This window comes from Pristiophorus japonicus, chromosome 13 (genome assembly GCF_044704955.1).
Source record: "Pristiophorus japonicus isolate sPriJap1 chromosome 13, sPriJap1.hap1, whole genome shotgun sequence".
Taxonomy (NCBI): domain Eukaryota; kingdom Metazoa; phylum Chordata; class Chondrichthyes; family Pristiophoridae; genus Pristiophorus; species Pristiophorus japonicus.
The window spans coordinates 109338196-109365622 of NC_091989.1; the positions used below are offsets into that span (position 1 = coordinate 109338196).

General features: G+C 50.9%; 1 protein-coding gene and 1 non-coding gene across 3 annotated transcripts; one reads left to right on the top strand and one right to left on the bottom strand.

Annotated features, from left to right (window-relative positions):
* Window positions 1-3457: 3457 nt before the first annotated feature.
* trnar-ucg (transfer RNA arginine (anticodon UCG)) lies at window positions 3458-3546 on the bottom strand. The gene is given in 2 exon segments: window positions 3458-3493; window positions 3510-3546. It is a non-coding gene; the product is annotated as a tRNA-Arg (tRNA).
* An 8121-nt stretch (window positions 3547-11667) lies between these two features.
* On the top strand, window positions 11668-21124 carry LOC139278753 (UDP-GlcNAc:betaGal beta-1,3-N-acetylglucosaminyltransferase 9-like). 2 transcript variants are annotated; one of them, XM_070897854.1, is made up of 2 exons: window positions 11668-12032; window positions 15339-21124. In XM_070897854.1, exon 2 carries the CDS (start codon window positions 16509-16511, stop codon window positions 17742-17744), a length of 1236 nt encoding a protein of 411 aa, XP_070753955.1. In that variant the 5' UTR covers window positions 11668-12032; window positions 15339-16508; the 3' UTR covers window positions 17745-21124. The 2 variants fall into 2 exon arrangements, with proteins under 2 accessions (XP_070753955.1, XP_070753954.1); XM_070897853.1 differs by having other exon boundaries at window positions 16464-21124.
* The last annotated feature ends 6303 nt before the right edge of the window (window positions 21125-27427 follow it).

Below are 27427 nucleotides of genomic sequence, written 5' to 3' on the forward strand. Positions count from 1 at the left end.
TGTTGAGGCTGGCTATGGTTATCTTCATGGCAAAAGCATAGTGCAACCTCTACCTAACCTATTGTGGGGGGGGGAGTGGAGTCGTTTGTTGACCTCCACTCCTTCAGCAGCCCAGCGAGGAACTTTTTGAGCCGGCGCAGCTCAAGGCCCTGCGTCCTTGATAAGGGCCCGCCCGCGGCCATGGTTTTAGCGGCGGCGCGGACGGAAGCGACGAGCAACACCGGCTCAGACCATCTTTCCAGGGCCAGACGGGCTTGGTCGCGGCGACCCCAGCACTGGACCAAAAAGTCCCGGAGTTCCTCTACGGGAATGAGGAGGGTCTCAACAGCGGACACGAGCAGATCCACCGCCTCACTGGCGATGGACTCGAGATCTTCACCCGCGTCCTCCACCGAGTCCCCGTCCCCCTCCGGGAGGTCGCCGCTAGCTGCCGGCCCGTCGACCGCACGAGGTACGGCAAACGGCCCGGCCGCTCCATCTGGGCCTGGCTCTGCCCCGATCCCACCCCCAGGGTCGTCGGCAGAGGAGTCCCCACTGGGCTCTTTTAAAATTGGTGCTGGGTCGGGAAGCGACAGCGGAAGGGGTTCCTCCTCCGCCCCAGGAGCCGGGGAACACGGAGAGACCCGGTTAGGAAGTTCTCCAGGTCCACCAAGTCCCTCAGCTCCAAAGTAGGGGGCGAGGGTTGTTGTTCTTCCCCCTCCCCGCCGCCACCCCCCGGCCCAGCGTGTGGATGTATGTTAAAATTGTTTGCAGTGTCAGTTTCTGCCGAGTCGAGCAAATCCCGGGGGAAGTTGGGTATTGGCTGGGCGGGCTCAGGTTCGGCCTTTTCGGCCCCGCCCGCCTCAGTCCCCGGGACGCTCGACCCGGCGGCTACGCATTTTTCCGCTGGCCCCACGCCCCCCACGACAGGCAGATCTTTCACGCCATCCCTGGGAGGCAGCGGCTGGGCAGCCTCGACTGCCCACCCTCCCCGGGGACAGATTCCTCGTGTCTACAGCGCAGTTTGGGGGCGCCGGTGGGGGACGCGGGACACGCGGCGGGCACCAACTCCTCCGCGGAGGGATGTTGTTCCCCCCTCAACGTCATTGGAGCGGCGCCTCCTTTTTTTCCTGGGGGTGCGCGGAGGCAGGGATACCCCCATGTCTGCCGAGGCCTCCCGCTCCACCCCCCCCTTTTCCTTTTCTTGCCCGCGCCCGGGCCCCTCTGTGGTGTTGTTCAAGGGCTCGGGCACGGGCTCAGGGCACCCCGCGCTCGCCGATGACTGGGTTGGGCCGAGCGCGGTAAACAAGTTGTTTGGTGCACCGAGGGGACCCGCCTCTAGATGTTTCGCCTTGTTCCGCGCCTTCTTTCCGGTCGGACGCTCTCCCTCCCCCCCCGCCGGAGGCCGTGAAAACAAAGGCCTCCGACGATGCCCGCGCACCTACGGCTCCCGGCACGCGGACGCAACTAGGGGGAGGGTTGGCGGCGGCGCCAGCCTTGGCCGCCCTCGGTGGTTTGGCGGCCTTGGAGGCGGGGCAGTTCTTACGAACATGCCCCACCTCCCTACAGGCATGACACCGCACGCCGTCCGACGTCCAGAAGACGCGGTAGGCAGTCCCCTTGTGCACCACATTAAAATGCCCTTCCGTCGTCTCCTCCCGCGCCAGCCGGACAAAAAGCTGGCTGCGGAAGGAGAACACGTGGCGCAGGCTGTTCTCTCTGAGGCCGAGCGGTATGGGGTTAATCCCCGACCTTACCTCCCCCAGTTAGTGTAGGTGAGGGAGGAGGAGCTCAGCGGGAACAAAGGGCGGGACGTTCGATATGATGACCCTCTGCGCGGTGGCCTCGAGAGGGTCCACCGGCAGGAACGTCCCGCCCACCGTGAGCCCCCTTTCAAGGGCCAGGGACACCGCCCGCTCCGACCCCAGGAAGAACACAGCCTTCCCAGACATCTTAGAGGCTGCGACAATGGCCGAGGGGCTGACTACCCCAGCCATCGCCCGCACGCACTCCTCGATGCTCATTGTGGGGTGAGTGTAGCTCTTGACCCCGTGTTTCTTAGTAATCAATCTGAATGGTGGCAGGGCAGCAGGTGGCGCAGGAGGTGCCGTGGATGTGGATGCCGCCTGCGCATACGTCCTAGCTGGCCCTGCCACCGGCGTAGATGGGGTCGCCATCACGGGGTCCCTTTAAGGGCTACACCCACCCCAAAGTCACAGGCCTTAATGGTCTTTATTGGCCTCGTTTGTGTTTTGAGCAGAGGGAGCTCTGAAAGAGGCACACCTCTCCCCTAGTTGACAATTGGGGAGGGGCCTTGCTCCCTCTGCTCAGTTGTCTTAATTGTTTTATTTTTTTTTTCAATCAATTTGGGAGGAAGGGCTCTCAGAGAGAGAGGGGAGAAACAGAGAGTAACAGAGAAAGAGAGAGGGGGTGGGAAGGGGGGGAAACTGCGAGGGCAGATCTCCCCTCGCAGCTGTGGGTGGGTGCAATCCCCAGATGGCAAACAAAAATAGTCTTTGGGGTGGTCTTCGGGTGAGGGGAGAAAGATGTCTTCACCTGGTGCAGCTGGAGCCACCAGGCACACACTCCCAACGATGTTAATTAGGATGGATTAATTGTTTCTTCAGCCTGGTAGCTCCAGCTATCCCAGGCTAGGCAATGGGGGAGGGGTGTTTTAGTGGTGTGTAGGGCCCAGCTGTAAGCGAGACCCCCACACACACACACACACCCCCCGCGATGTTCCGGCCTCCGACTGGTCTTCTTTCCTCCCCCCACCGATACAACAAAGTCTTTTAGGGACTGCACCAATACACCCACCTGTAGAATGGTAGAGTCTCCCTCCTTCCACACTGGATGTTGTTGCTGGTCTTTCCCCCTCTATCCAACTCTTTGTAGAAATGGTGAAGTTGTTCAAGTTTTCTGCTTTTTCCTCCTCTCCCTCTGGGTGAAAGTTGGTGGTGAAGCCTCTTCCTTCCTTCCTTCCTTCTCTTCCTGGGCTTTTCTCAGGGCTCTCAAGGCTCTCAAGGCCTTCCAAGGCAGGAGCAAAGTTGGTAGCTCCTTCTCTCTCAACAGCAGAGCTCCTACTGATTAGGCCATGCCTCCACTGCTCCACAATTGTTCCTTGTGCATGAAACTCTTTTAGAGTCTACCTATAAAACATAAAACATTAAACCGTGCCACCCGCCCTGGATGACACAGCAGACATTTACAAGGCCCTTTTTTTTCTTTTTTGTGGTTTTTTTTTTGTGTTTTTCTTTTTTTTTGGGGGGGGTTTTTTGGGCGCTAAAATCAAATTTTTTCCAGTGCCCCCTATAAAAGGGGAGGGGGACACTAAAAGCACCGGCAATTAAAACAAATTAAACTTTAAAACGTAAAATCAAATTAAAATTTGGTTGCCGGGCGTGATGATGCACTCCAGTCCCTCCGATTCCCACCTCTCGCGGAAGGCCGCGAGCGTACCGGTGGACACCACGCAAATTGACCGCGGCAGGACACGAACCTGCAATCTTCTGATAACTTTGCGGTTATAATCGAAGTCAGACGCCTTATCCATTAGGCCACACGGCCGCCGCCTCCTTGTGCATGAAACTCAAAGGTTAGTTTGCAGGTGCAGCAGGTAATCAGGAAGGCAAATGGAATGTTGGCCTTCATTGCGAGAGGGATGGAGTACAAAAGCAGGGAGGTCTAGCTGCAACTGTATAAGGTATTGGTAAGGCCGCACCTGGAGTACTGCGTGCAGTTTTGGTCACCTTACTTAAGGAAGGATATACTAGCTTTGGAAGGGGTACAGAGACGATTCACTAGGCTGATTCCAGAAATGAGGGGGCTACCTTATGATGATAGATTGAGTAGACTGGGTCTTTACTCCTTGGAGTTCAGAAGGATGAGGGGTGATCTTATAGAAACATTTAAAATCATGAAAGGGATAGACAAGATAGAGGCAGAGAGGTTGTTTCCATTGGTGGGGGAGACTAGAACTAGGGGGCACAGCCTCAAAATACGGAGGAGCCAATTTAAAACCGAGTTGAGAAAGAATTTCTTCTCCCAGAGGGTTGTGAATCTGTGGAATTCTCTGTCCAAGGAAGCAGTTGAGGCTAGCTCATTGAATGTTTTCAAGTCAAAGATAGATAGATTTTTAACCAATAAGGGAATTAAGGGTTACGGGGAGAGGGCGGGTAAGTGGAGCTGAGTCCACGGTCAGATTAGCCATGATCTTATTGAATGGCGGAGCAGGCTCGAGGGGCTAGATGGCCTTCTCCTGTTCCTAATTCTTATGTTCTTATGTTCTTATGTACATCGAGGCTTTTTCCCCGATATCCCGTATACGTACTTATTCTCCCGACACACATATTTACTTACAGTGTCCTCAACTGGATTTACCAGTTGCACGGACTCCACTTCAGATTTGTTGGATCTCTGGCCGGGACTTTGGGAGGAGAATTTCTCAAGGTAATTTTCTACTCACTCGGTTTTAGGTTGGTTCGGCTTTTTGAGTCGAATCTGCCCGTCCAGTAGATCCTGCCAACTATGCCAAATTGTTCGGGTTAACTTCAAACCACCACTCGGAATCTGTTAGCCTTAAAGTAAATGCAGTTTTTATTAATAAAAAATACAAGCCAGCAGGGGAGCTATACTTGAAGGAATGCTCAAAGAAACTGCCAGGGACATCTTATTTTATACAGTTTCAGATTATAGCATTATGTAATTACGCAAATTACAATTAATACGTGCTGATTGATTAATACATGATTGATTGGTCGGGTGCTTCCTCCGATCTGGCTTCTATATGCCTTAATTGGTAATTCCGGATACTTGTTGTTATGATTCTTTTTATTTAACTCTTATCTTGTTATACAATTCAAATTCTATGTTATCTGTGTCTGTGCCCGGCTCCCAAGGCTTTTGGTCTATGAATTGGAACATCTGCTCCTCTGTGGAAAGCATCCCACTATGCTTCCCACAGTCTGAAAATCAGGCTGTGAGATCCATTTTAAAAACCTGTTAACTCCATTTTAAAACATCCCAATTATTATAATTATTTGTAATTCCGATTTGTAATTTGCCCTTTCAGGCAGAGAGAGACGGGTGGGGGCAGAGAGAGACAGGTGGGGGCAGAGAGAGGCGGGGGGCAGAGAGAGACACGGGGGAGAGAGAGAGACATGGGGGAGCGAGACGGGGGGAGAGAGAGCGCGACACGGGGGAAGAGAGAGACAGACATGGTGGGGGGGGAAGAGAGAGACAGACATGGGGGGAGAAAGAGAGACAGACACGGGGGGGGAGAGAGAGACAGACACGGGGGGGGAAGAGAGAGACAGACACGGGGGAGAAAGAGAGACAGACACAGGGGGAGAGAGAGACAGATATGGGGAGGAGAGAGAGACAGACACGGGGGGGAGAGACAGACACAGGTGGGGAGAGAGAGGCAGACATGGGTTGGGAGAGAGACAGACAGACACGGGTGGGGAGAGAGACAGACACGGGTGGGGAGAGAGACAGACACGGGGGGGAAAGAGAGACAGACACGGGGGGGAGAGAGAGACAGACACGGGGGGAGAGAGAGATAGACACGGGGGGGAGAGACAGACACGGGTGGGGAGAGAGAGACAGACACGGGGGGGAGAGACAGACACGGGTGGGGAGAGCGAGACCGACACGGGTGGGGAGAGAGAGACAGACACGGGGGGGGGAGAGACAGACACGGGTGGGGAGAAAGAGACAGACACGGGTGGGGAGAGAGAGACAGACACGGGGGGAGAGAGAGAGAGAGACAGACATGGGGGGAGAGAGAGACAGACACGGGGGGGAGAGACAGACACGGGGGGGAGAGAGACACAGACACGGGTGGGGAGAGAGAGACAGACACGGGGGGAGAGAGAGACAGACATGGAGGGGAGAGAGAGACAGACACGGGTGGGGAGAGAGACAGACACGGGGGCGTGGCAGAGCAACACGGGGGGAGAGAGAGACAGACACGGGGGGAGAGAGAGAGACAGAGCGACATGGGTGGAGACATAGAACATAGAAAATAGGAGCAGTAGTAGGCCATTTGGCCTTTCGAGTCTGCACCGCTATTCAATATGATCATGGCTAATCCTCTATCTCAACACCGTATTCCCGCTTTTTCCCCATACCCCTTGATGTCTTTTGTTTCTAGAAATCTAACTATCTGCCTCTTAAATATATTCAGTGACTTGGCCTCCACAGCCTTCTGTGGTAGAGAATTCCACAGGTTCACCATCCTGAGTGAAAAAATTTCTCATCTCGGTCCTAAATTTCCTACCCCATATCTGAGACTGTGACCCCTTGTTCTAGACTTCCCAGCCAGGGGAAACATCCTCCCCATATCCAGTCTATCCAACCCAGTCACAATTTTATACGTTTCAATGAGATCCCCTCTCATTCTTCTAAACTCTAGTGAATACAGGCCTAGTCGATCCAATCTCTCCTCATATGACAGTCCTGCCATCCCAGGAATCAGTCTGGTGAACCTTTGCTGCACTCCCTCTATGGCAAGTATATCTTTTCTTAGATAAGAAGACCAAAATTGCACACAATACTCCAGGTGCAGTCTCACCAAGGCCCTGTATAACATGCATAACACCGGGGGGGAGGAAAGAGAGAGAGAGAGTGATGGGGAGAGTGAGAGAGAGGGAGACACACATGCACACACACAGACACACACGGGGGAGGGGGAGGGGGTGGAGGGAGGAAAAGAGACACAGAGGGGAGAGTGAGACATGGGGGGGGGGAGGGGGGGGCGGCAGAGAGAGAGAGAGAGAGAGAGAGAGAGAGAGAGAGAGACTGGGGGAAGGGAGGAGAGACAGGGGGAGAAAGAGACAGACACGGGGTGGGGGGGGAGAGAGAGAGAGAGAGACACGGGGGGGGGGTAACAGAGAGACACGGGGGGGGGCAGAGAGACACGGAGGGGACACACACAGAGAGACACGGGAGGGGGGAGACATAGAAACATAGAAAATAGGTGCAGGAGTAGGCCATTCGGCCCTTCGTGCCTGCACCGCCATTCAATAAGATCATACAGTACCCCTTTCCTGCTTTCTCTCCATACCCCGGGAGGCAAGGAAGGGGGGGGGGGGTGTGGGGAACAGAGAGAGAGAGAGACACGGTGCGGGGGGGGGAACCGAGAGAGAGAGAGAGACATGGGGGGTGGACAGAGAGAGAGAGATGGGAGACGGTGGGGGGGGGGCCAAAGAGACACGAGGGGGGGGGGGACAGAGAGACACGGGGAGGGGGACAGAGAGAGAGAGACATGGGGGGTTGGGACAGAGAGACACGGGGGACGGGGGACGGACAGAGAGACACGGGAGGGGGGGGACGGAGAGACACGGGTGGGGGGGGGAGACAGAGAGAGAGACATGGGGGGGTGGACAGAGAGAGAGAAACGGGGAGGGGGGACAGAGAGACACGGGAGGGGCGGGACGGAGAGACACGGGAGGGGGGGACGGAGAGACACGGGAGGGGGGGACGGAGAGACACGGGAGGGGGGGATGGAGAGACACGGGAGGGGGGGACGGAGAGACACGGGAGGGGGGGGGACGGAGAGACACGGGAGGGGGGGGGACGGACAGAGAGTCACGGGAGGGGGGGATGGAGAGACACGGGTGGAGGGGGGGGGAGACAGAGAGAGAGACATGGGGAGGGGGGACAGAGAGACACGGGAGGGGGGGGATGGAGAAACACGGGAGGGGGGGGACAGAGAGACACGGGAGGGGGGGGACGGAGAGACACGGGAGGGGGGGAACGGACAGAGAGACACGGGAGGGGGGGACGGAGAGACACGGGAGGGGGGGACAGAGAGACACGGGGGGGGGGGGGACGGAGAGACACGGGGGGGGGGAACGGAGAGACACGGGAGGGGGGGACAGAGAGACATGGGAGGTGGGGGGGGAGACAGAGAGACACGGGGGGGGGACAGAGAGACACGGGGCGGGGGGAGACAGAGAGACACGGGAGGGCGGGGGGGGGAGACAGAGAGACACAGGAGGCTGGGGGGGGGAGACAGAGAGACACGGGAGGCGGGGGAGACAGAGAGACACGGAAGGCGGGGGGGGGAGACAGAGAGACACGGGAGGCGGGGGAGACAGAGAGACACTGGAGGCGGCGGGGGGGGGGGACAGAGAGACACGGGAGGCGGGGGAGACAGAGAGACACGGGAGGCAGGGCGGGGGGGGGAGACAGAGAGACACGGGAGGTTGGGGGGGGGAAGAGAGAGAGAGAGTCACGGGGGGGGACGACAGAGAGACACGGGAGGCGGGGGAGAGACAGAGAGAGAAACGGGAGGCGGGGGGGAGACAGAGAGAATCACGGGGGGGGGGAACAGAGAGACACGGGAGTCGGGAGACAGAGACATGGGAGGCGGGGGGTGGAGTGGGGGGAGAGACAGAGAGAGACACGGGGGGGGGGGAAACAGAGAGACACGGAAGGCGAGGGGGGGGAGACAGAGAGACACGGGAGGCATGGGGGAGGAGAGACAGAGAGACACGGGAGGCGGGGGGTGGGGGAACAGAGAGACCCGGGAGTCGGGAGACAGAGAGACATGGGAGGCGGGGGGAACAGAGAGACACGGGGGGGGGGGACAGAGAGACACGGGGGGGGGGGAAACAGAGACACGGCGGGGGGGGGAAACAGAGAGACACGGGGGGGGAAACAGAGAGACATGGGGGGGGGGAACAGAGAGACATGGGGGGGGGAACAGAGAGACACGGGGCGGGGGGAGACAGAGAGACACCGGAGGCGGGGGAGACAGAGAGCCACGGGAGGCTGGGGGAGACAGAGAGACACGGGAGGCTGGGGGGGGGGAGGGCAGGGAGACAGAGAGACACGGGAGGCGGGGGGGGGGGAGAGAGACATGGGAGGGGGAAGAGGGCCACGGGAGGGGAGGGAAGAGGAACACGGGGGGGGAAGAGAGAGAGAGACACCACATGGGGGGGGGGAAGAGAGAGAGAGAGAGAGGTGGGAGGCGGGGGAGAGAGACACATGGGGGTGGAGAGAGAGAGAGATGGGGGGAGAGATACACAGAGGGAGGAGGGGAGAGAGAGAGAGATTCGGGTTGGGGGGGGAAGAGAGAGACACACACAGGTGTGGAGAGAGACACATGGGCGGGGGGATGGGGAAAGAGAGAGAGAGAGAGAGAGAGAGATGGAGAGAGAGAGAGGGGGGAAGCAGGTGAGGGGATCGGAGGGGAGAGAGCGAAATCAGGGGAGACTTATCACATTCTTCAAACCCCCTTTACACCCACACCCGATTTCTCGGAAAGTTCGGTAAATGTGTTACAAGGGACATCATTGGAGTGGATGAAATCCGGAAGTCACGACACTCACTATTCACTTCAACCCAATAAACCTGTTAACAATCCGTGATCCATACACAATGCCCATCTATGGTGGGGATGGGGGGGGGGGGGGGTAAGGTCAGGAACTTCTGCGGGGCGGGGACATGCACTTGGGCTGGGGTCAGGGATTTGGGAGGTGTTTGCTGGGTTTGTGGTGCTCTATCCTCTGACTGCTTACAGGGGAGATCTGAAGTCAGAATGGCTCGAATTACACTTTGCAAAATCACTCAGAACTTGGGCTGGGCGGTTCCAATTACACGCTCAGAGAAACGTCTGGGTGTGGTTTATCCTCCAAGGGGGCTAATCAACAATCAGGCCATGTGATAATAGAGAGCCAATCAGCCAAAACACAGTGCAAATAACTGCTTTGGTAAAATATCGCTGTTAAGGGCTTCTAAACAAGTCAATAATTGGCTCAATTGTTTCCTCGCCTGTATCTGGGGAAAATGCATGGTGGCAGGTTGATAGCTGGGAAATAAAACATTTCCCCACCCAACCCCCTGCTGACCCCCGAAAAAGTGCCCCGTATTCACTGTTGTAATGTAGGAATTGTGGCGGCCAATTTGCACACAATGTCCCTCAAACAGTGATAATGACCAGATAATCTGTGTTACTGATTTTGGTGAGGGATAAATATTGGCCAGAGCACGGGGACAACTTCCATGCTCTTCTGCAAAATAGTGACCCAGGAACCTTAGAGAGCAAATGAGGCATCTTACCCCGAAATAAAGCATCTCCAAAAGTGCAACAGCCCCTTAGCCTAGACTTTGCAAAGTCTCTGGAGCAGAGCTATGAATCCATAACCTTCTGACTCAAAGGCGAGAGCGCTTGGGAAAAATGTTGGATTCAATTATTAAAGGTGAAATAACAGCGCATTTGGAAAGCAGTGACAGGATTGGTCCAAGTCAACATGGATTTATGAAAGAGAAATCATGCTTGACAAATCTTCTAGTTACATCCTCAAAAAATTCCAGTTGAGTGGACAAGGGAGAACCAGTGGATGTGGTGTATTTAGGCTTTCAAAAGGCTTTTGACAAGGTCCCACACAAGAGATTGGTGTGCAAAATTAAAGCACATGGTATTGGGGGTAATGTACTGACGTGGATAGAGAACTGGTTGGCAGACAGGAAGCAGAGCGTTGGGATAAATGGGTCCTTTTCAGAATGGCAGACAGTGACTAGTGGGGTGCCACAGGGCTCAGTGCTGGGACCCCAGCTATTTACAATATACATTAATGATTTAGATGAAAGAATTGAGTGTAATATCTCCAAGTTTGCAGATGACGTTAAACTGGGTGACGGTATGAGCTGTGAGGAGGACGCTAAGAGGCTGCAGGGTGACTTGGACAGGTTAGGTGAGTGGGCAAATGCATGGCAGATGCAGTATAATGTGGATAAATGTGAGGATATCCACTTTGGGGGCAAAAACACGAAGGCAGAATATTATCTGAATGGCGGCAGATTAGGAAAAGGGGAGGTGTAATGAGACCTGGGTGTCATGGTACATCAGTCATTGAAAGTTGGCATGCAGGTACAGCAGACGGTGAAGAAGGCAAATGGCATGCTGGCCTTCATAGCTAGGGGATTTGAGTATAGGAGCAGGGAAGTCTTATTGCAATGATACAGGGTCTTGGTGAGGCCTCACCTGGAATATTGTGTTCCGTTTTAGTCTCCTAATCTGAAGAAGGACGTTTTTGCTATTGAGGTAGTGCAGCGAAGGTTCACCAGACTGATTTCCAGGATGGCTGGACTGACATATGAGGAGAGACTGGATCGACTGGGCCTTTATTCACTGGAGTTTAGAAGGATGAGAGGGAATCTCATAGAAACATATAAAATTCTGACGGGACTGGACAGGCTAGATGCAGGTAGAATGTTCCCGATGTTGGGGAAGTGCAGAACCAGGGGCCACAGTCTAAGGATAAGGGGTAAGCTATTTAGGACTAAGATGAGGAGAAATTTCTTCACTCAGAGAGTTGTTAACCTGTGGAATTCTCTACCGCAGAGAGTTCTTGATGCCAGTTCATTGGATATATTCAAGCGGGAGTTAGATATGGCCCTTACGGCTAAAGGGATCAAGGGGTATGGAGAGAAAGCAGGAAAGGGGTACTGAGGTGAATGATCAGCCATGATCTTATTGAATGGTGGTGCAGGCTCCAAGGGCCGAATGGTCTACTCCTGCACCTATTTTCTATGCTTATGTGCTACCACTGAGCCAAGGATTTTTAAAGTGGTGATGAATACAGGCTAGTATTGGCAGAAAGGATTGACGGGCTCTGATTGTATTCCAGTCACACCCAGCCTTCTCAGACAGTCTCCACTGCCGAGTTTAACAAGGCGATGAATGCAGTCTGAGTGAAGAGAGAGAAAGCCAGTGCCGGTGCTGCAGAGGAATGTTCGGTCCCACTCAGGAGCACCAGGACCCAAACGTGAACCGATTGGGTGTTTGCCCCTCCCCCTCTCTGACCCACCGCACTGGGTGGATTTGCAGACTCCCCCAACCCTCGGGCTCCCAGCTCAGGCAACTCCCAATCCCGTTAATGCGATCCAGATGTGTTTTCCTTGGCTCCCACGGATTCCTGGCGTTTCTCCTCCACTGAAGCTGCTCCCTTTGCAGCCAGCCTGGAAGAGGCTTCGTAAGCTCGAAGCAGCTTGTTGTGGCCCTCGCGGCTCGCTGCCCGCTGCCCAGCACTGGCGGTTCTCAGGTAAAGAGAGGGTTGTGTGAGCGGTGGTGAGTGCATGTCTGCGGGCTGGCTTCTGCCGCTCCCATTTCGCTTAAAAAGTAGAAACAGGCTCGAGTATTTCACCGCAGGCCGGGGGAGGGGTGCGAATATCCGTGCCTTCTCCCGAAACTTGTTTAACCGAGTCTTGAGCGGGATGTGCCGAATGGCGCTCTTCTCCTTCCAGATGTGTTGAGATTGCGGACGGCGGCTGTGTTGGCAGCTGTGTGTGTGCCTGTTAGAGGCGGGATGTTGTAGGGAGTTCCGAGTCTAGTCACAAGTGAGGAGTGAAGGAGACCACAGAACTGTCAAATAAAGTTCAGGGATTACATTGGCTTCTTTCTTTCGGGAAAAATTCAGCTTCGCCCCCTGCAGTCTCGTCTTTCTAACAGATACACCTTTCTAACCGGTATGTGTGCAGTACAAGGTATGTATCTCCACACTGCTGTGCTCCAGCGGGATCTTTTTGTTCTTGCAGAATGCACAGTAGGACTCCGCAGCGCCTCCAATTGTTAAGGGGCTAATATGTTAATATGATATTGAAGTCAACTATTAGTGTAGGATTGAATAGGATGGTATGTGTGTGTATTGGGTGAGAGATGGAGAGATGGGTATTGCGTGTTGGATGGGGAGGTGTCGGTGGGTATTGGGTGTGGAGGTGTGTGGGTTCCCCGTTCTCTGCCCCCCTGTGGAATGGCGATGTCGGGCGATTTCTTCTGTTCGTGGGCGGAGAAAGAACGACCGTCAGCATAGCCCCCCGTCAGGGGAATCACCCTCCCCCCCCCCCCACAACCCAAACTGGGGACACGGATCCTTACAGGGCGCCACGCAATTTCTCGCCCGTCGGATTGTGAAGGGCATTGACAGGGTCGATGCAGGGAGGATGTTTCCCTCGGGCCGAGGAGTCGAGAACCAGGGGTCACACAGTCTCAGAATATTATCTGAATGGTGACAGATTAGAAAAAGGGGAGGTGCAACGAGACCTGGGTGTCATGGTACATCAGTCATTGAAAGTTGGCATGCAGGTACAGGAGGCGATGAAGAAGGCAAATGGCATGTTGGCCTTCATAGCGAGAGGATTTGAGTATAGGAGCAGGGAGGTCTTACTGTAGTTGTACAGGGCCTTGGTGAGGCCTCACCTTGAATATTGTGTTCAGTTTTGGTCTCCTAATCTGAGGAAGGACGTTCTTGCTATTGAGGGAGTGCAGGGAAGGTTCTCCAGACTGATTCCCAGGATGGCAAGACTGACATATGAAGAAAGACTGGATCGACTAGGCTTACATTCACTGGAATTTAGAAGCTTGAGAGGGGACCTCATAGAAACATATAAAATTCTGACGGGATTGGACAGGTTAGATGCAGGAAGAATGTTCCCGATGTTGGGGAAGTCCAAAACCAGGGGTCACAGTCTAAGGATAAGGGGTAAGCCATTTAGGACCGAGATGAGGAGAAACTTCTTCACTCAGAGAGTTGTGAACCTGTGGAATTCTCTACCACAGAAAGTTGTTGAGGCCAGTTTGTTAGATATATTCAAAAGGGAGTTAGATGTGGCCCTTACGGCTAAAGGGATCAAGGGGTATGGAGAGAAAGCAGGAAAGGGGTACCGAGGGAATGATCAGCCATGATCATATTGAATGGTGGTGCAGGCTCGAAGGGCCGAATGGCCTACTCCTGCACCTATTTTCTATGTTTCTATGTGGGGGGGGGAGAGGTGTGAGTGTGTATTGTGCGTGGGGTGGAGAGGTGTGGGTGTGTATTGGGTGTGGGGTGGAGAGGTGTGGGTGTGTATTAGGCGTGGGGTGGAGAGGTGCGGGTGTGTATTGCGCGTGGGGTGGAGAGGTGCGGGTGTGTATTGGGCGTGGGGTGGAGAGGTGTGGGTGTGTATTGGGCGTGGGGTGGAGAGGTGTGGGTGTGTATTGGGCGTGGGGTGAAGAGGTGTGGGTGTGTAATGGGCGTGGGGTGTAGAGGTGTGGGTGGGTGTAGAGGTGTGGGTGGGTGTTGGGCGTGGGGTGGAGTGGTGTGGGTGGATAGTGGGCATGGGGTGGAGAGGTGTGGATGTGTATTGGGCGTGGGGTGGAGAGGTGTGGGTGGGTATTGGGCGTGGGGTGGAGTGGTGTGGGTGGATATTGGGCATGGGGTGGAGAGGTGTGGGTGGGTATTGGGCGTGGGGTGGAGCGGTGTGTGTGGGTATTGGGTGTGGGATCGAGATGTGTGCATGTGTATTGGGTGTGGGGTGGAGAGGTATGTGTGTTTGTATTGGGCGTGGGCTGGAGCGATGTGTGTTTGTATTGGGCGTGGGGTGGAGAGGTGTGGGTGTGTATTGGGCGTGGGCTGGAGCGGTGTGTGTGGGTATTGGGTGTGGGATAGAGAGGTGTGTGGGTGGGTATTGGGCGTGGGGTGGAGCAGTGTGAGTGGATATTGGGCGTGGGGTGGAGCGGTGTGCGTGGGTATTGGGTGTGGGATAGAGAGGTATGCGTGTGTATTGGGTGTGGGATAGAGAGGTGTGTGGGTATTAGGCTTTGGGTGTGGATGGAGAGCTGTAGAGATAGAATACCTTACATTAGACCCATGCCAATTGTGTTAAAAACAGATGTCTTTTAAAAACTAGCAGTTTATTGGCTACACGGGAATGGTTGTTCTTTCCCTGAATCCATGCTCCAGTAATACAAGGCAGCAGAGATTCATGGTGAGGACAAAGAAATATCATCTCAGTTTGACACTGATATTGTTCAAGCCCGACATGGATTGCAAGGCCAGGCAGGAGGGGCACAGGGCGGGAAAGTCCGTCAGCATGATAGCTGGCTCAGACCACCTGATAAATGGTTAAAAATGTGTCCCCATCCGTACCTTCAATGGACTAGGAGCACATGGTGCTAAATCTGAAGAACCAGAAAGGAGGCAGGCACATGCAAGTCATTTCCTAATCTCACTATATTGAACTGCCAATGAAAAATAGCCAATATTTGAAATCTGGTGCAAACCCAGTGAGACAAGGAGTGGAACAGCATCCACTTTAACCCCTGGTTGTGAGGCAGATATCTATAAATATAGATTCATGTAGAATTATATGTTGCAACATTTCTAAAATACATTCATTTGAGTAACCGAGAACCGAAATAGCAAGGTACAGAACAAGGGGGTCTATTAAAGTATATTTATGTTCTCAAGACTGGTGTTTCTAGGATTGTCAGACCAAGTTTCCAGCACTGCCTCCATATCCCGCAGTAAAGCTTCCACGTGGCAGACTGGACAGCTGTTTTCTTTAACTATGCTTTTCTGTTTGTTCTACAGATGTGACTGAATAAAAAGAACCTGCCCACAGCCAGCCTGCCAACTACAGCCCTGTATACAATCTGTGAATCCCAGCTGTGTATACAATCACTTAGGGCCAGTCTGTGAACCCCAACCCTGTATACAATCACACAGAGCCAGTCTTTGATCTCCAGCCCTGCATAAAGTACCCCAGGGCCTGTCTATGAATCCCAGCCCTATATAAAATCACCCAGAGCCAGCCTGCCAACTCCTGCCGTGTATAAAGTCCCCCAGAGCCAGTCTGCGAACTCCAGCCCTGTATACAATCACCTAGGGCCAGTCTGTGCACTCCAGCCGTGTATAAAATCCCCCAGGGTCAGTCTGTGAACCCCAGTCCTGTATATATACAATCCCCCAGGAACAGTCTGTGAACCCCAGTCCTGTATACAATACCCCAGAGCCAGTCTGTGAATCCCAGCCCTGTATATATACTAGGGCCAGTCTGCGAACCCCAGCCCTGTATATATACAATCCCCCAGGACCAGTTTGTGAACTCCAGCCCTTTATAAAGTCTCCCTGAGCCAGCCATGAACTCCAGCCCTGTATAAAGTCCCCCAAAGCCAGCCTGTGAACTCCAGCCCTGTATAATATCACCCAGAGCCAGCCTGTGAACCTCAGCCCTGTATAATATCACCCAGAGCCAGCCTGTGAACCTCAGCCCTGTATAAAATCCCCCAGAGCCAGTCTGTGAACTCCAGCCCTATACAAAATTACCCAGAGCCAGCCTGTTAACTCCTGCCCTATATAAAATTACCCAGAGCCAGCCTGTTAACTCCTGCCCTGTGTAAAATCACCCAGAGCCAGCCTGCCAACTCCTGCCCCGTATAAAATTACCCAGAGCCAGCCTGTTAACTCCTGCCCTGTATAAAATCACCCAGAGCCAGCCTGTCAACTCCTGCCCTGTATAAAATCATCCAGAGCCAGCCTGTCAACTCCTGCCCTGTATAAAATCACCCAGAGCCAGCCTGCTAACTCCTGCCCTGTATAAAGTTCCCCAGAGCCAGGCTGAGAACTCCAAGTCAGTATAAACCGGCTCCACTGTGGTCTGTAAAATCCAGTCTTTTACAAAATTGACCAGAACATCCTCTGTCTGTTCTCTCCCAGCCCTCTGCACACCCATCCAGCACTGCCTCTGCTCTGCAAGGGACCATGAGATTGCGGCGGAAAGGAGATCTCCTCTGCACGGTTGTCCTGCTGACAGCATTTTGTGTATTGTTTTACATCCAAACACACTCCGAAACCCCGCGGCTGGACAGACACAAGAACCAAAGGGAATCGGGAACCGAGAGATACTTACAAAGCACCAAGGCCGAAACTCCGCCCGTCTCAACCACCAGCGCAACCGAGCCGAAGCGCATCTGTCAGTGGCTGGAGGATGGGCAGGTCCGGGTGACCACATCTCCAAGCTCAGACCTCTTACCCTGGAACTACCGCCAGTACCTCTGGCAGAAGGACTGTCGGGAATTCAATCAGATCATTAACCAGAAGGACAAGTGCCGGAAGGTCCATGGAGAGCCACTCCTGTTGATCTCCATCAAGTCCAGGGTGGAGGAGTTTGAAAGGCGTGAAGTGGCTCGGAAGACCTGGGCCCGAGAAGGTCGTGTCCATGGTCTGCAGGTCCGCAGGCTCTTCCTCCTGGGAATCCCTTCCAACCAAAGCGCTTTGGCTTCGTGGAGCCGCCTGTTGGAACACGAGAGTCGGATTTACCAGGACATCCTGCTGTGGGATTTCCAAGACACTTTCTTCAACCTGACGCTCAAGGAGATCCACTTTCTGAAGTGGGTTGACCAATTCTGCCCCGCCGCGGAGTTTGTCTTCAAGGGGGACGACGACGTCTTTGTAAACGTGGAGAACATTGCAGATTTCTTGGTGAACGCCAATCCCAAGGAAGATCTATTTGTTGGAGACATCATTTACCAAGCCCTCCCCATCAGGTCCAATAGAAGTAAGTATTTCATCCCAGAGATGATGTACGGCCCGGGGGTTTACCCTGTCTATGCTGGGGGCGGAGGCTTCCTCATGTCTGGACACACCGCGAAGAGGCTCTACCGCGCCTGCAAAGAGGTGGACCTCTTCCCCATCGACGATGTCTTCTTGGGCATGTGCTTGCTGCGGCTCGGGCTCGAACCCTTAACTCACGAAGGATTCCGAACCTTCGGCATCGTCCGGCCGTCGGCAGCTCCTCACATGCAAACGTTTGACCCGTGCTTCTACAAGGAGCTGATGCTGGTCCACAGCCTTCGGGTGCCCGAGATCTGGCTGATGTGGACCCTTCTGCACGACCCCAATCTCAACTGCGCTCGCAAAGGGTCAATGAAGCGCCCATTCCGGTGGAGGGTCAAGCGACAGGCGACATCCACCTCTGTAAGGAAATTAAGGCACTGACAGCAGAGAAAGGGGCAGCTCCCTCCCATCACCAGGAGACCATGCCCTCAGTAGCTATCCCTGCAAATTTATACGTCACTGTTTTACAAATGTCTCAATCCTTTTGTATTATTTAATGTCACTGGTGGCAATGGAGGACCGATGTGTCTAGACAGCCATTAAACACAAAATGGGGAGGGTGAATTCCCCCCCCCCTTCTTTAAGGCCCGTTACTGCCTCTAATGGGGCGGTAAGGCTTTTCCGCCTACGGGCTGGGCCGACTCATCCGCAATTGCCCCCGAACTGGGGGTGGCAGGCGGGGTAAATTGCCCCAAGGGTGCGCGGCCACCGCTGGTAGGTACCCCCGACAGCTTCTCAAGACAGGAAGCTGCCAATGGCTGGGCGATATGGCCGCCCTTAAAGGGGAGGGCTCACTGCCGCAACCGCTATTTTATTTTAATTTTGGCCAACTCCTGAGTTGGCCCGACAATGGTGGCCGTTTGCAGCCTGGCACCTCTTCTTGGGTGCCGGGCCACTGGCCTGGCCAAACCCTTTCAGGGTGGCCCAGTAGGTTCCACTTCGGCCTCGCAGCGTCCCTCCCCTTTAAGCGAAGGGGAGAAAGACTTGCATTTATATAGCACCTTTCATGACAACCGGATGTCTCAAAGCGCTTTACAGCCAATGAAGTACTTTGAGTGTAGTCACTGTCATAATGTGAGGAACATGGCAGGCAATTTGCGTACAGCGAGCTCCCACAAACAGCAATGTGATAATGACCAGATAATCTGTTTTTGTTATGTTGATTGAGGGATAAATATTGGCCAGGACTCCCTGGATAACTCCCCAGTTCTTCTAAATAGTGCCATGGGATCTTTTATGTCCACCCGAGAGAGCTGACGGGGACTTGGTTTAACATCCTATCCAAAAGACAGCAACTCCGACAGTGCAACACTCTCTCAACACTGCACTGGAGTGTCAGCCTAGATTTGTGTGTTCAAGTTCCTGGAGTGGGACTTGAACCCATTACCTTCTGACTCAGAGGCGAGTATGCTACCCACTGAGCCACAGCCCACAGAGGGATGTTGCGACGCAGCACGTCCGCGTCGCACTGATGTCATCACGGTCAGCGCAGCAGTGATGGACACCGCCCCGCTCCCTCGCAAACTCGCCACTACACCGCCTCAAACAGCGCCGGGAGACGGTGTCAGAGTTAAAGAGCCGAACCTCTGACTCACGCCGGGTGGTAAATTTCCAGTTAATTCAAAGTGCCCTCTCCATTTTCCTGCTGAGGACAATTTTGGCCCCATTGAGCTGAAAAGTCAAGGTGTGATACCAAGCACAGCAAGCGAGCTTGTGAGAATCCCACTGTGAAACAGTCGCCTGTTCCTTACCCTCTTCCATGGTTTCAGACGGTGTGTTGTTTCTGTGAGAACCCCTTGAAGCTTCTTTAGAATGGGTGAGAGGCACAAATTACAAAAGTAGAAACAAAAAACTGACAGTTTTCACAAGGCCACAACAGGTCTCAATGTTGATTTGCAAGCCAGAGAAATTTACAGCATTCATGGGCTGGATTGTTGCTGGACTGATCCCAAACTAATCCCACTGCCCTGAATGAAATTAATTAACAAAAACAAGTACCAGTTAGTCTAAATAAAAGACAGAACCAGTTGACCAAACTACATGACGCACTCAGTTGATACTTACACCCCTCCAACAGTGCACAACCCAATGTGGTACTGAGCCATACAGACCAGGAAGATCCCAGGATTGATACTTGGTCTATATGAATTCACTGATCTCAGCCAGGGTGACAGCAGAGGTGCTAAAATTGAGTTCAGTGTCCTGGCCAGGGGAGGCTGTATGAGCTGTGGGAAAAAAAAAAAACTAGTGTTCTCATTCTTGATTGCTATCTATTGGGCTGGCCCCTTTTGGAGAGTGTGGAGGTTGGGTGAGGACAGGATCAAGCTTGGCTCTGGTGCCTGCACAGCTGAATAGCCTGATGATATTCACTGCCTGGGTTCACTCAAAAGCTCACGTCATGTTCTGGGGTCCATCAGCATCGGTGCAACTGTACCCCAACATGATTCCTGGTTTCTGTAGATTAGCAGTGTTCTACAGAGTTCACATGTGATTTAGCACTTATGTGCTCAAGTATTTTTTTGTCATTGCCATTTCTCTCTCTCTGATTCTATGCGCCATTTACATGCTGGAGATGCTGACCAGTTAATTCCATACTTTACACTCTCTGAACAGGTGGATTGTACCAACCCCTGGTATCGCACATGCCCATTCGATCACATCATTGTTATTATTTACCTGCCACAATCTATTACTAACAACCCCAACAACATTCCTTGTATTCTGAATAATGTGCCCATAGTATGGCATCTTTCTCATCAGTCCCATCAATTCTCTCTCTTTTGTACTAGTTCAAGGGCCAAGGGCCTTCTCATTAGACATTCACTTCTTATCACCAGCTTCATTTTACACTTGCACAGAAACACAGTCACAATCTTAACTGGATACAGAAGTCCAGAGAAATATTTTAAAATATGGTCTATCTTCAAATACAAACTTTTCCAAGGACGGTTGTGCAATCTTTTATCCATAGCTAACAAAATGCTAGAGCAGGTTGATGGGCCTAATCTACTACTTATCCTATGTTCCAGTTAATTACCTAATTTGCAATTGTTATCCTCCATTTAACTTCTCCATTGCTTAATTATCCAAGTAAACAATTTTAATCAACGTGTTCTATTTCCAGATTATTCACTGAGGTCAATTTTTGGAAGCTCCTTTTTCTTTGTAACCACCATTGATTTCTCCTCTTTCCATTAAATTCATTCTGTGGTCCAAACTTTGTACAATGAAACTACCGTTTTAATGACAATATAATTGCTAATAATTCTACCTTTCAAAGTTTCTTGGAAAACTGAGCTCAAACATTTAACATAAACTAGCTTACAATCTTTGCCATATCAGATAACTCCTACTTTGTATACTTAGGTGGGTGTTTATCAAGATCTAGTCTTCTGTTCTAAAACAGAAATAAAACTGCTGGTGATTTACAGAAGGATCTACTGTTAGACGAAGAATTCTGAAACTAGGAGCTAGATTTTAAGGAAGAAGGCGTGTTGGGGGCGGGGAGCTCCGAGGCGGATGGGAAACCCCCAAGGCAGGCAGGAAACCCGGGAGGGTGGGTTTTCCGCAGGCTCTGCCGACTTTAACCACAGGGCCTGATTTTCATGCAAGGCCTTGGTTTCTCGTCCGCAGTCAGCCAGATGGGGGATGGCTTGCAGCGGGAGGGTAGACCTGCGGCACTCAAGAGGGGGGCATTGGGTGGGAGCCCATTGCTGACTTCCAGGGGGCGTGATGATAGATCATTGACATTGTGGGACCCCGGTGAGGGGGGGAGAAAAGAAGATCGCTGACAATTGCCGGGAGGGAAGGGGGTGGGGGGGCGTTTGTTGCTAGGCAGAGACCCTGGATCCAGAAGGTAGGTTTAAAGGTACTTACCTCTTGGATGCAGTAGTCCCCGCCTTCTTGTAACTGCTAGGTTTTATGAAGTGTGAAAAACCCGTCCAGATGCAGTTTAAAAACAAAACTGAGGTTAAAAAAAGAGACTTCTAGCTTCATCGTAATATTTAAATTAATGTCCCGTCTCCTGGCATTGGGTTGGCTGTTCACCCACATTCTGCTTCCCGCCCTCCTCTCTTAAAACCGGAAGTGGGTGGGTTGGAGGCGGACTCGGGTCACGAATCCGATCTTTAACAATTTAACTACCCCCACGCTCCAAACCCACCTGTTTTTTTAGGGTAAAATTCCACCCTAGGATTCCGTTCAAACAGATGTGCCTAATATTCAAGAAACCAATATTAGATTCAAGAAGTCAAAATGGAGGAAGAATTGTAGCAGTAGTGACAGAGTGCCCCAGAGGGCTTTGTCAGTAGAAGGACATTGCCTAAAAGACCAACAATGTAAATTACATTTCTAAACCAGAGCTTCCAAACAGGGTTATTTTTCATCAAATATTCTGACATTCTTTCCATATCTGCCATCTATGGGTAAAAGCGTTCAACACTTACATTTGCCTTTCCCACTTTTAGTGCATATATGTTTGAAGGTATCAGAGACTCTATTCAGATGTAAACATTCTTTTATGAAACTAGCATAGGGATAGTAGGATTGAAGAAAGGTCATCAATTCAACCCATCTCATTCACTTCCTTTCAGTCCATTGCTTGGGCCACTTTCATCTACATCCTCAACTGGCGCCGATTGTTTAATAAATCTGGTGGATAAATATTGTGAGATGTCAGTTTATTAATCCCACATGTTTTGATCACAATGTGTAGCCAATCTGTGTACAGTAAGGTATAACGTTGATGCATGTGTCCTTTTAGAGTTAACAGTACTGCAATCTAATCAATACTGCTATCCTCACTACTGTGACAGGCTAGTTAATAGGGTCACCTATGCTAGAGCCTAGCCAGTATAAATATTACGGCACTTTAAGCTGTTCTACAGTCCCATTGTTGTAAATATACATTTTTCAAAATGAATGTATTTTTGTACTTTGTATCCCCTCAATAAACAACCAGAATTCTAGTCTGGATTAACTGTGATACCAATATCTCTTCTTTAAAAATTAGTTTGCACATTTGCTACCAGTGCCACGTGCTCGTCAGTGTAGGAATCGCAGGATAGCTCAGATGAATACGTGGCTTGAGCAGTGGTGCAGAGGGGAGTGATTCAAATTCCTGGGACATTGGAACCGGTTCTGGGGGAGGTGGGACCAGTACAAACCGGACGGTCTGCACCTGGGCAGGACCGGAACTACTGTCCTAGGGAGAGTGTTTGCTAGTGCTGTTTGGGAGAAGTTAAACTAATATGGCAGGGGGATGGGAACCTATGCAGGGAGACAGGGGAATAAAATGGAGACAGAAGCAAAAGATAGAAAGGAGAATAGTAAAAGTGGAGGGCAGAGAAACCCAAAGCAAAAAACAAAAAGAGCCACTTTACAGCAGAATTCTAAAGGGTCAAAGTGTGCTAAAACGACAAGCCTGAAGGCTCTGTCCCTCAACGCTAGGAGTATTCGGAATAAGGTGGACGAATTAACTGCGCAGATAGCAGTTAACGGGTATGATATGATTGGCATCACGGAGACATGGCTCCAGGGTGACCAAGGCAGGGAACTTAACATCCAGGGGTATTCAGCATTTAGGAAGGATAGACAGAAAGGAAAAGGAGGCGGAGTGGCGATGCTGGTTAAAGAAGAAATTAATTCAATTGTAAGGAAGGACATTAGCTTGGATGATGTGGAATCAGTATGGGTGGAGCTACGGAATACCAACGGGCAGAAAACACTAGTGGGAGTTGTGTACAGGCCACCACATAGTAGTCGTGAAGTTCAGGACAGCATCAAACAACAAATAAGGGATGTGTGCAATAAAGGTACAGCGGTAATCATGGGTGACTTTAATCTACATATTGATTGGGCTAACCTAACTGGTAGCAATACGGTGGAGGAGGATTTCCTGGAGTGTATTAGGGATGGATTTCTGGACCAATATGTCGAGGAACCAACCAGAGAGCTGGCCATCCTAGACTGGGTGATGTGTAATGAGAAGGGACTAATTAGCAATCTTGTTGTGCGAGGCCCGTTGGGGAAGAGTGACCATAATATGGTAGAATTCTTTATTAAGATGGAGTGTGACAAAGTTAATTCAGAAACTAGGGTCCTGAACTTAAGGAAAGGTAACTTTGATGGTATGAGGCGCAAATTGGCTAGATTAGACTAGCAAATGATACTTAAAGGGTTGACGGTGAATAGGCAATGGCTAACCTTTAAAGATCATATGGACGAACTTCAACAATTGTACATCCCTGTCTGGAGTAAAAATAAAAAGGGGAAGGTGGCTCATACGTGGCTAACAAGGGAAATTAAGGATAGTGTTAAATCCAAGGAAGAGGCATACAAATTTGCCAGAAAAAGTAGCAAACCGGAGGACTGGGAGAAATTTAGAATACAGCAGAGGAGGACAAAGGGTTTAATTAAAAGGGGGAAAATAGAGTACGAGAAGACGCTTGCCGGAAACATAAAAAATGACTGCAAAAGCTTCTATAGGTATGTAAAGAGAAAAAGATTAGTGAAGACCAGCGTTGGTCCCTTGTAGTCGGATTCGGGTGAATTTATAACGGGGAACAAAGAAATGGCAGACCAATTGAACAAGTACTTTGGTTCTGTCTTCACAAAGACACAAATAACCTTCCCGATGTACTAGGGGTCCGAAGGACTGGTGAGAAGGAGGAACTGAAGGATATCCTTATTAGGCGGGAAATTGTGTTAGGGAAATTGACGTGGTTGAAAGCCAATAAATCCCCAGGGCCTGATCATCTACATCCCAGAGTACTTAAGGAAGTGGCCCTAGAAATAGTGGATGCATTGGTGATAATTTTCCAACAGTCTATCAACTCTGGATCAGTTCCTATGGATTGGAGGGTTGCTAATGTAACACCACTTTTTAAAAAAGGAGGGAGAGAGAAAAGGGTAATTACAGACCAGTTAGCCTGACATCGGTGGTGGGGAAAATGTTGGAATCGATCATTAAGGATGAAATAGCAGCACACTGAGAGCAGTAATAGGATTGGTCCAAGTCAGCATGGATTTATGAAAGGGAACTCATGCTTGACAAATCTTCTGGAATTTTTTGAGGATGTAACTAGTAGGGTGGACAAGGGAGAACCAGTGGATGTGGTGTATTTGGACTTTCAAAAGGCTTTTGACAAGGTCCCGCACAAGAGATTGGTGTGCAAAATCAAAGCACATGGTATTGGGGGTAATGTACTGACGTGGATAGAGAACTGGTTGGCAGACAGGAAGCAGAGAGTCAGGATTAACGGGTCCTTTTCAGAATGGCAAGCAGTGACTAGTGGAGTGTCGCAGGGCTCAGTGCTGGGACCCCAGCTATTTACAATATATATTAATGATTTAGATGATGGAATTGAGTGTAATATCTCCAAGTTTGCAGATGGCACTAAACTTGGTGGCGGTGTGATCTGTGAGGAGGACACTAAGAGGCTGCAGGGTGACTTGGATAGGTTAGGTGAGTGGGCAAATACATGGCAGATGCAGTATAATGTGGATAAATGTGAGGTTATCCACTTTGGGGGCAAAAACATGAAGGCACAATATTATCTGAATGGTGGAAGATTAGGAAAAGGGGAGGTGCAGCGAGACCTGGGTGTCATGGTTCATCAGTCATTGAAAGTTGGCATGCAGGTACAGTAGGCGGTGAAGAAGGCAAAGGGTATGTTGGCCTTCATAGTAAGGGGATTTGAGTATAGGAGCAGGGAAGTCTTGCTGCAGTTGTACAGGGCCTTGGTGAGGTCCCACCTGGAATATTGTGTTCAGTTTTGGTCTCCTAATCTGAGGATGGACGTTCTGGCTATCGAGGGAGTGCAGCGAAGGTTCACCAGACTGATTCCAGGGATGGCTGGGCTGTCATATGAGAAGAGACTGGATCAACTGGGCCTTTATTCACTGGAGTTTAGAAGGATGAGAGGGGATCTCATAGAAACATATAAGATTGTGACGGGACTAGACAGGCTAGATGCGGGAAGAATTTCCTGATGTTGTGGAAGTCCAGAACCAGGGGACATAGGATAAGGGGTAGGCCGTTTAGGACTGAGATGAGGAGAAACTTCTTCACTCAGAGAGTTGTTAACCTGTGGAATTCCCTGCCGCAGAGAGTTGTTGCTGCCAGTTCATTGGATATATTCAAGAGGGAGTTAGATATGGCCCTTATGGTTAAGGGGATCAAGGGGTACGGAGAGAAAGCAGGAAAGGGGTACTGAAGGAATGATCAGCCATGATCTTATTGAATGGCGGTGCAGGCTCGAAGGGCCAAATGGCCTACTCCTGTTTCTATGTTAACTTGGATCTTTTATCAGGTTATAGAGGCAAAAGAATGAGAAGTATTCTAGATTTGTGATGGTCGGTAACCGTACTCAGCTAGTTGACTTGTAGGGAAGGCAGCTCTTTAAATGTGATTTTGCCCAAACGTGTGTTGACTAGTCTGAAAATGACTGTGATAACAGCAATGTCCTAAATATGGGGAAAAAACAAACTAAGTTCCACTACCTTGAATCACTCACACAATCAGTGCAGACAGGGAAGACTCTTCGCCCAGTCTGTGATGGAATTGGTTGATTCTGCTCATCTGCATCGATATTTCTGGAAGCTTCAAATTCACTATGCAACCCCAGAGACAGACAGGTTCTTTCCAAAGTACTGATCAAAGTACAAACGATCTTTCATGTTAAGGAACAATGTACAGGCCTGGGTGGGAGTATTCGGACCATGCAACATAGTATTCCCTTCTTATCTCTTAATGGAGAGGGAGAGGAAACAGCACCGGATTGTAGCACCATCAACCAGCAGCAGTTGTGTGGAGCACGGGATTAGGAGGGCAATGGGAATGTCAGAAAGACTCATGTTCGGACTGAAAGTGTACACTTTAAGGGTCAGAAAATGCACTCAAACTCCAAAGCTTTGCATGCTGGTAACAGAGGGAATTAACTCAGAGAAACCATATGTACACCTGTTATTACCTGACACAGATGAAAAGGATAAACATTTGTTCATTTGAATCAGCAAAATCACTGACAACTTTGAACAAGAGTACTGTCCACCTGGGCTGGACGGAACACGAATGGGAATGGAGCCTGGAATAACAGGAGGTACAGGCCTGCACAAGGAAGGACACAATGTCCCATTCTCAGTAAATCATTGATTCAGATTGGTTTTCTTCAGAAATGTGTCACAGGGACATCTAACAACTGCAAGATAATGCCACGAGGATGTCAGTTTCTAAACTCACCAACTGGATATAAAAATAAGACACAAGTTGTAATGTTGCTCTCCCCTTAACCATATTCACTCTCTTGACCACTGCTGCACTGAATGGCAGGGAGCCACTTACCAACAATCGGTATTTATTTTGGAATCATTTTCAGTACTTCTGACTCATTGCAGATGTGTGCCTTTGGAAGCTTGGCTGCTCTCCCCTCCCCCACTCCAGTTCATCAGGGGTCAGAAATATTTACTGCAAGCTGTCAAAATACACCACTGCAGTCAAGTCATTGTAAAATGATTAAAACCTTCATGAGTTTGCCAGTGGACAGTGAAATACCATCCACATTGCCTGCAGGAACAAAGAGAGCAGCTGAATCTTAAGACTATAAGTAAGGTTTTAGAGGAAGACATATAATGGAAAACAAGGAGCATTTTAAGCCACTGGATGGCTGGTAGGCAGTGTGTGCTGCATGTTAAAGCTCCTATCATGCAGGAATTGATCCTGACCAGTATTGAATCTGTGCAACAAAAGCAAAATACTGAGGATGCTGTAAATCTAAAAACAGAAAATGCTGGAAATACTCAGGTCAGGCAACATCTGTGGAGAGAGAATCAGAGATAACTTTTCAGGTCATTGACCTTTCATCAGAACTGGAAAAAGTTAGAGACGCAACAGGTTTTAAACAAGTACAAAGACAAGGAAAGGAGGGGGGGGGGGGGGAGGAAGAAAGTACAATGGGGAAGGTTTGTAATCAGGTGGAAACCAGGAGAAATTGAATGACTAAAGGGGTGATGGTGTGAGCAAAAGGGAGTGGCAATAGGACGAGTAAGGAAACAAAAGATAGGTC

Coding starts and splice junctions, on each gene's coding strand:
- LOC139278753 (XM_070897854.1), top strand. CDS start 16,509: ATGAGATTGCGGCGGAAAGGAGATCTCCTCTGCACGGTTGTCCTGCTG.